General features: G+C 32.8%; 1 protein-coding gene across 1 annotated transcript; it reads left to right on the forward strand.

The window, feature by feature from the left end:
* The first annotated feature begins 8,456 nt into the window (after nt 1-8,456).
* Nucleotides 8,457-9,586, forward strand: LOC139869079 (uncharacterized mitochondrial protein AtMg00810-like). The gene is made up of 2 exons (XM_071857406.1): nt 8,457-8,529; nt 8,646-9,586. Exons 1-2 carry the CDS (start codon nt 8,457-8,459, stop codon nt 9,584-9,586), a joined length of 1,014 nt encoding a protein of 337 aa, XP_071713507.1.
* The last annotated feature ends 396 nt before the right edge of the window (nt 9,587-9,982 follow it).

Genomic DNA, 9,982 nt, shown 5'->3' on the forward strand with positions numbered 1-9,982 from the left:
TAGATATGTATATGTATATATATATATATTATAACTTGAGAATATTAATAAAGTATTAAACGTATAATACTTTACACGAACGTATTTGTTTCAATATGATTTTCGACGAAATTAAAAAAAATATATTAAATGATTGAATTATCAGAAACATTGAATTATGATTACAAGTCTCTGTTGAGAGGTCCACTATGATTTGAGAAAATCTATTCCTCTTAACGATATTCAGAATAATTTGTAAAGCTATTTATAAATAAAAACAAAAAGTGTCATTTACGAAAGTTAGACAAAAGTTAGTGGAGAATTGGTTTCCATAATATTCTATTAATCTATTTTCAAACGTACAAAGACGTTTTCAGTTTAAAAAGAACTTTATTATTAAAACGTATATAACTTTTATAAATATCTAGAATCACTTTTGACAACTCATTACTTAACCAGTATAATAAACATAACGATATTTATATTTTATTTCATTAAATATATATAACGATTTAAATTAATATTATATATATTTATATGCGTATTATACATACATAGTTTTTATACTTTTACTATACTTTAACTTTACCTTTACTTTACTTTTATTTTACTTTAACTTTAATAATTCATACTTTAATAATTCACTTTAATAATTCATACTTTAATAATCACTTTAATAATTCATACTTTAATAATTCACTTTAATAATTCACTTTAATAATTCATACTTTAATAATTCACTTTAATAATTCATACTTTAATAATTCACTTTAATAATTCACTTTAATAATTCATACTTTAATAATTCACTTTAATAATTCATACTTTAATAATTCACTTTAATAATTCAAAAATCTATTATAAATAGAATTTAATAGGTTTCATTATTTCATAGAAACTTAAAAATATATTTCTCTAAACTCTCTCAATAGAATTACATATATATATTTTCTTTGTATTATTTCAAGATATTATTAGTATACATAAAATACTACGACGGAGTTATACTCAGACGATTTCAAAATAAGTTTTCAAACGGGATAGAGCTAAGGAAATTATGGGTTATAGCTATAGAGGTTATGGGTATTGATCGAGGGTATTGCTCGTGAGGTCAACCTAACGTTTATCATTTTCGTTGCGTCTACGTACTTTCCTGCAATATTGAATCACAATATTGATACGTTCGTGAATCTGAGACAAACCCTGCACTTGTTCAATGCCGTCATATACATAATTGCTACGAAATACAGTATTGTGAGTTTCATTTGCTCCCTTTTATATATATTTTTGGGCTGAGAATACATGCGCTGTTTTATAAATGTTTTACGAAATAGGCACAAGTACTAAAACCAATTCTACGTGGGTTTAAACCAGAAATATACCCTTAGCTTGGTAACATTAAACTACTTGTCTATGTACGGTAGGCGCGAATCCTAAAGATAGATCTATTGGGCCTGACAAACCCCATCCTGACTATGGGATGCTTTAGTACTTCAAGGTTATATTAAACACACCTGATCTGGTGTACTTCAGAGGGTAAAACATGAACGTTAAGGCTTGTTACCGGGTGCCTACAACTTATAGAATACTTTTATACACTTGCGAGTGTACATATATTTATAAACGGAAATCTTGTGGTCTATTAATATATTGAAATGATTGTTATGATAAACCTGTGAACTCACCAACCTTTTGGTTGACACTTTAAAGCATGTTTATTCTCAGGTATTAAAGAAATCTTCCGCTGTGCATTAGCTCATTTTAAGGATATTACTTGGAGTCATTCATGGCATATTTTGAAAGACGTTGCATTCGAGTCATTGAGTTCATCAAGATTATTATTAAGCCAATTATAGTTGGATGTATTATGAAATGGTGTGCATGCCGTCAACTTTCGTTGTAAAGAAAGTTTGTCTTTTAAAAACGAATGCAATGTTTGTAAAATGTATCATATAGAGGTCAAATACCTCGCGATTTAATCAACTATTGTGAATCGTTTATAATGTATATGAACGGGTCCTTTCAGTTGGTATCAGAGCGGTGGTCTTATCAAACCAGGTCTGCATTAGTGTGTCTAACTGATAGTCGTTAGGATGCATTAGTGAGTCTGGACTTCGACCGTGTCTGCATTTCAAAAGTTTTGCTCATCATTCTTGTCGGAAATTACCTGCTTATCATTCTTAGTCTAGACACATCTTATTGCATTGATTGCATGAATAGTGTATAGACAAAATTCATATCTTAGCGTATCTGCTAATTCATATCTTAGCGTATCTGTTACTGTAAACTTTGCCTGACATATTCCGTAAATTCCTCCGTAATCTACGAAACCTTTTGCTCTATATAATTAGAATACCACCCGATAGCCGGAAAATCATTTCATATCGAAAAATTCTTTATTCAATCGTACGAAATGGAATTCGTCATTAGTTCAAGTCCCTCAGATTCCGAAATGGAATCCCACTCAAGTTCCGAAAGCAGTGTGACCGGAATGGATAAACCAATTAGTCATCATCTATTCTGGATGAATTGGGGATGGGTTCGTAGCCTCCTTAATCATTGGAGACAAGAAGAAGGTGATCCCTTCCATCCACCACATTGCCCTCTTGGCGAAGAACCTGAAGCACTTACCGGCGAACCTATCCGAAACACCATTTTCTCTCTTATTTCTAGAGTATCTCGTCACGATTACATACTACACCAAATTCTAGATTTTATTTATCCGCTCGTCCAAACCGAAAATCACCCCGGTGTAATAGAAGAAGTCAACGAGCTTCGCGCTCGGGTAGTGGCTTTGGAGAATATGGTGCAAAGGTTACAAACACCAGCAGCAGCACCAGCAGCATAAACAGTACCACCATCAGCAACACTAACAGTACCATCACCACCACCAACAACAACATCCACATCCCACACCGCAACATCACAATATGTATCTCAAACATCAACGTCATACGCCCTGTAAATATCCAGGAATATCAACAACAACAAACGATGAAGTATTAATTCATAAACTTCATTGAAGAGATATCTCTGCGGCAGTTATGTAATCTCCAAAATCTTAGAGATTATTTAATTCTGACCGTAAATCGGATGAGTGAACGGAGATGGTAGAATAGAAACTTTGATCGAAAATGGTGTACGATTTACAAGCTAGAATTGTTTTACCAACAGCATCAACAGGACCGTAGCATCATCAACACAGTCAGTGCCGTCAGTATCGTCAGAATCAACAGCACCTGTAACATCACAAACTCTGTCAGTTCAAGAATCATTGTGGACATCATTACGAATCAACAACAAATATATTGTATCAACGAGTTATGAAGTATTAACTCATTTCCAATCGAAAGATTTATATGTATATTTTATATGTATAAATTTTTAAACCATAATAAATCTTCCCGTACTAAGATATTATGTGTGAATCTTAACTACTCAGTTAATTCATATTACAAATATGCAATGATGTACGTCCTTCGTCCGCAACTTAACCATCGTTAATTACAATCTCTGTCTCAATTCAATAAAAAACCCAATTTATAATAAATCAAGTGTATTATTCGAATATATGTTTGATTTTACGCTTTCATCATCGATGTACTCGAAACTTTTCAAATAACATCATTCGTACCTTGCGAAGTTCACAAGAATTTCACGAAAACCAACAAATAACAAAGTAATGATTCATAATTTCAATATTATTGAAAAAATACTTATGCAATTTATAAAGTTTTAGGGATTACTCAATTCTAGTTCCAACCATAAAACAAATGAGTTTAATTTAATATTAACTCATTAAATCTATATTACATCTAAAGAAAATATACACATATATTTTCATAAAGACTGTAATAAACTTCTTTTGTACAAAATATTAATTGTGAAAATTTTTTTAACGGGTAGGTAATATCCGAGAGATATATAAATTCACAATTAATATATTAGATTTTTCGAAACTGATTCAGCAATCATCAACTATACTCCCTACTTTCACAACAATATCCATTCTTTCATATAAATCAAAACAATCATACTCATTCAAATTCAATTACATATTCTGATTTTGAAATCGCATAATTCAATTCGAAATATAACCAGTATCATCACTCTTAGATTCCTATATCTTTCAAAGCTATACTTTGACTTCAAAACTGTGTTAGAACATCATATGTATTAACGATTACAATATGTGCTCAAACCCTTCGAAATTCCTGAAGACACTTCAACTAAGGAACAATCGAGATGATGATCCAACCACATGTTACCCACAGTTATACACCTGAAAAACTCTCAAAACCCAAGTCATAGTTCGACACGTATCCGTGTTAGACCCTTTGGCATTTACTAGCTAAAATAACTTTTCAATTCCGTTTCAAAATAGACAGTTTTGTCACAGCTCCAGCAAGTCATCTTCGACTTCTCAATCAAAACAGTCTTATTATAACCTCGATAGATACGTTGCCCTTTCGCCAACGTTACCGGGGAATCGTTTATATTCACCACATTAACAATAAACTTACCAACAACTTCATTGATCTTTGACTTTCCAAAAAAAAAATCATTATAATTATCGAAACCCTATCATATACTCATTCGTACCTTATAACAAGAATTGCCATACCAATTATTGAGAATCAGCAATCAGTATTTTGAAACCTCGCAGCATGTCTACATCAACAATTACATATACACACAACGTCTACCTCCAAGACTTACATTCTTTGAATGAGAAATTTCTGAAAAACACCCTAAACTGTGAACCAGTTCTCGAAATTTTGAAAAATGCTGATGAAGCAGCAAAAACTGTAAACGATCTTAACAGTAAAAAGTTGGATGATAAAGGATAGTATATTGGCAAAGCTCAGAAAAAGAGAAGGTTTGGAACTGGAAAACGGATTGAGCAAAGTATGAATGAGGCTGTGGACAAATCACAAAGGCTGAACCTGCCTTCAAAGAATCCAAATGATTCAGTACTTGCTGAAGTCATTAACGAATACCTTGCTCCTGACTCTAAACCCTTGCGGACAATATCCTTCATCATCCTCTGATATTAGACATTCTAAGATATCATCGTATCTTTCATTATAAATATCATCCATACTTCTGAAGATATTTTTATAATTATTCTTATCTGAAATCATTTACCTCTTCGCGCTATCTGTATTATATCATAAAAGAAACTATTTTAGTTTCTAAATTCTGAAACATTCGAGTTTAAAATAGGAATATTCTTGAAGAAGTGTTGGGAGCTGAAGCATGAGTTAGTATAATATAATGACACTTGATCAACGTGATTATATTACAGTAATTCATGCTGAGTTTCTAAATGAAACAAGATGATTCACAGATCATAACGTCATCATGTGCTATGTTACACGACTCTTGTATTCTCTTTGATCTCTAAATATCAAGAAAATATTTCTTGATGATTCGGCCTTTTCCGAGGTATTCTGGTAATTTGACAAGTCAAGATCGTGTCATTACAATTTCCTTCCTAGAACATTAACAATGTTCATTCCGAAATTTATATCTGCGAATTCTGGACCATTACAAGCGGTGCTTAATCGCAAGAAGAAGAAACGGAAGGACAAAGCTCCGAACTAGAAATGGGAGTATAAATCATAGAAAATAGAAGAGAGCATTAACTGTGGATGACAATGATTATAGAAGAAGCAAGGACTTTGAAATATAAGGGAAGATATAAAACCCAACAACAACCCAGAAATCACAAACTGTATATATCAATGCATATAGCAATATAAAGACACGGGAGAACTAAAAACACTATAAAACCAAGAGTATAGTAGAAGTAAATAGATTCTTCCGGAGGCAGATGAAAAAGAAGAGCGACAAATATGAAAGTGAGGAGTATATCAAGAATCAGCACTGGATGAAGCATATTGACAAATACTTTAAAATATGAGTTGAGAAGGTGTGAGTTGTATGAAAACAAATGAGGTGGATTTATAGTGAAATATCCGACAGAGAAATCAAAATGGATTATCGCATTAATTCGAAGAGGATCATAATTTCCTTAATCGCCGAATAATCAAATCCAATATAGATTACAAAGATTTTCTTTTCGGAGATCAATCGTGATGACGTCAAAAGATACGACGAATCACTATTATCTTATTTCATTCATTTACGATAACTTCACTAACACGCTTCGAGTAATCGAATTATTTTATCCATTCTTCTATAACATGATAAAACTCTATAATCATTATAATAACATTCTCATTGTTAGTCATGACGACCTCTATCAAATTTCGGGGACGAAATTTCTTTAACGGGTAGGTACTGTGACGACCCGGAAATTTTCGACCAAATTTAAACTTTAATCTTTATATTATTCCAACACGATAAGCAAAGTTTGTTAAGTTAAATCTCAAGAATTTTAAACTGTGTTCATACATTCATTATAACCTCGACCAAATTCCAACGATTCACGAACCGTTATATATAAATAGATATGTATATGTATATATATATATTATAACTTGAGAATATTAATAAAGTATTAAACGTATAATACTTTACACGAACGTATTTGTTTCAATATGATTTTCGACGAAATTAAAAAAAATATATTAAATGATTGAATTATCAGAAACATTGAATTATGATTACAAGTCTCTGTTGAGAGGTCCACTATGATTTGAGAAAATCTATTCCTCTTAACGATATTCAGAATAATTTGTAAAGCTATTTATAAATAAAAACAAAAAGTGTCATTTACGAAAGTTAGACAAAAGTTAGTGGAGAATTGGTTTCCATAATATTCTATTAATCTATTTTCAAACGTACAAAGACGTTTTCAGTTTAAAAAGAACTTTATTATTAAAACGTATATAACTTTTATAAATATCTAGAATCACTTTTGACAACTCATTACTTAACCAGTATAATAAATATAACGATATTTATATTTTATTTCATTAAATATATATAACGATTTAAATTAATATTATATATATTTATACGCGTATTATACATACATAGTTTTTATACTTTTACTATACTTTAACTTTACCTTTACTTTACTTTTATTTTACTTTAACTTTAATAATTCATACTTTAATAATTCACTTTAATAATTCATACTTTAATAATCACTTTAATAATTCATACTTTAATAATTCACTTTAATAATTCATACTTTAATAATTCACTTTAATAATTCATACTTTAATAATTCACTTTAATAATTCACTTTAATAATTCATACTTTAATAATTCACTTTAATAATTCATACTTTAATAATTCACTTTAATAATTCAAAAATCTATTATAAATAGAATTTAATAGGTTTCATTATTTCATAGAAACTTAAAAATATATTTCTCTAAACTCTCTCAATAGAATTACATATATATATATTTTCTTTGTATTATTTCAAGATATTATTAGTATACATAAAATACTACGACGGAGTTATACTCAGACGATTTCAAAATAAGTTTTCAAACGGGATAGAGCTAAGGAAATTATGGGTTATAGCTATAGAGGTTATGGGTATTGATCGAGGGTATTGCTCGTGAGGTCAACCTAACGTTTATCATTTTCGTTGCGTCTACGTACTTTCCTGCAATATTGAATCACAATATTGATACGTTCGTGAATCTGAGACAAACCCTGCACTTGTTCAATGCCCTCATATACATAATTGCTACAAAATACAGTATTGTGAGTTTCATTTGCTCCCTTTTATATATATTTTTGGGCTGAGAATACATGCGCTGTTTTATAAATGTTTTACGAAATAGGCACAAGTACTAAAACCAATTCTACGTGGGTTTAAACCAGAAATATACCCTTAGCTTGGTAACATTAAACTACTTGTCTATGTATGGTAGGCGCGAATCCTAAAGATAGATCTATTGGGCCTGACAAACCCCATCCTGACTATGGGATGCTTTAGTACTTCGAGGTTATATTAAACACACCTGATCTGGTGTACTTCAGAGGGTAAAAAATGAACGTTAAGGCTTGTTACCGGGTGCCTACAACTTATAGAATACTTTTATACACTTGCGAGTGTACATATATTTATAAACGGAAATCTTGTGGTCTATTAATATATTGAAATGATTGTTATGATAAACCTGTGAACTCACCAACCTTTTGGTTGACACTTTAAAGCATGTTTATTCTCAGGTATTAAAGAAATCTTCCGCTGTGCATTAGCTCATTTTAAGGATATTACTTGGAGTCATTCATGGCATATTTTGAAAGACGTTGCATTCGAGTCATTGAGTTCATCAAGATTATTATTAAGCCAATTATAGTTGGATGTATTATGAAATGGTGTGCATGCCGTCAACTTTCGTTGTAAAGAAAGTTTGTCTTTTAAAAACGAATGCAATGTTTGTAAAATGTATCATATAGAGGTAAATACCTCGCGATGTAATCAACTATTGTGAATCGTTTATAATGTATATGAACGGGTCCTTTCATCAGTATCCTGACCATGTCTGCTTACTACAGAAATCTCTTTACGGTCTCAAACAGGCCCCTCGTGCATGGTTTCAGCGATTTGCAGGGTATGCTCAGTGAATCGGCTTTCAGCATAGCCGATGTGACACTTCTCTCTTTATCTACCGTCAGGGATCTGACACTGCCTATTTACTATTATATGTTGATGATATTATCTTGACAGCATCTTCTACAGGCTTACTACAGCGGATCATTGCGTCCTTGCTTACGGAGTTTGCTATGACGGACTTGGGTCCGTTGAACTACTTCCTTGGCATCTCTGCCACTCGTACTGCTTTAGGCTTGTTCTTATCTCAGAAACAGTACGCTGCAGATATTCTTGAGCGGGCTAATATATCCACCTGTCATCCGTGCAGGACCCCGGTTGAACCAGGGGCCAAGCTCACGACTCATGGTCCACCAGTGGCCGATCTGACTTTATACTGCAGTCTTGCAGGTGCCTTACAGTATTTGACCTTCACTTGCCCAGATATCTCATATGTGGTTCAGCAGGTTTGCCTTTTCATGCACGATCCTAGAGAACAACACCTTCATGCTCTCAGACGGATTCTTCGCTATATTCAGGGAACCATTGATCTTGGTCTTCAGCTATATGCATCCTCCACCACCTCCTTGGTTGCGTACTCTGACGCTGACTGGGCAGGTTGCCCCACTACCAGACGTTCTACTTCTGGCTACTGTGTCTTTCTCGGTAACAATCTTCTGTCATGGTCCTCTAAGAGGCAACTCTCGTCATCTCGATCCAGTGCCGAGGCCGAATATCGTGGTGTTGCCAATGCCGTTGCCGAGACATGCTGGCTTCGTAATCTGCTTCGGGAGCTACACTGTCCCATCACTACTGCCACTCTTGTTTATTGCGATAATGTTTGCTCGGTTTATATGTCCTCCAACCCGGTTCAACATCAGCGGACCAAACATATTGAGATCGACATCCATTTTGTTCGAGATCTAGTTGCTAAAGGTCAGGTTCGTGTTCTTCATGTTCCATCCAGGTATCAGTTTGCTGACATCTTCACCAAGGGTCTCCCGTTTGCCTTATTTGATGAGTTTAGATCCAGTTTGAGTGTTCGATATACTCCCGCTCCAACTGCGGGGGGCTGTTAGTGTATTATGTATTATGCTTAGCCCATGATTGTATTAGTTGGGCCTAGTCCATTATAGTTTGATAGGGTTTTGCACTATATATTCCCATGTATCTTGTACTGTGCCGTTTATGGAAAATACATCATATTATTACTTAACAAAACTGAGGTCATGGGGTTCCAAACATTTTAGCATTCTAATAGAGTCACAACAATTGACTGCAAAAATGGTTTGACTACACAGAAAGTCAAACTATTCTGGCATTTAACAAATTAACTACACAATAATCAAACTATTTTGAGGGATTCACAACCATCTACACAAACAGTCAAAATCTAACATTCTTTGATTCCAAACAGTCAAAATATATACATACTGCACAATGGATTTTGAATTAAACATATAACTTGTCATTAA

This window comes from Rutidosis leptorrhynchoides, chromosome 9 (assembly GCF_046630445.1).
Source record: "Rutidosis leptorrhynchoides isolate AG116_Rl617_1_P2 chromosome 9, CSIRO_AGI_Rlap_v1, whole genome shotgun sequence".
Classification (NCBI taxonomy): domain Eukaryota; kingdom Viridiplantae; phylum Streptophyta; class Magnoliopsida; order Asterales; family Asteraceae; genus Rutidosis; species Rutidosis leptorrhynchoides.

What these genes read in the sequence shown, in the direction of transcription:
- LOC139869079 (XM_071857406.1), top strand. Translation starts at nt 8,457, where the DNA reads ATGTCTGCTTACTACAGAAATCTCTTTACGGTCTCAAACAGGCCCCTC. An exon ending in TGGTTTCAGCGATTTGCAGG is followed by an intron (nt 8,530 to 8,645) that starts GTATGCTCAGTG and finishes TTATCTTGACAG; the next exon opens with CATCTTCTACAGGCTTACTA.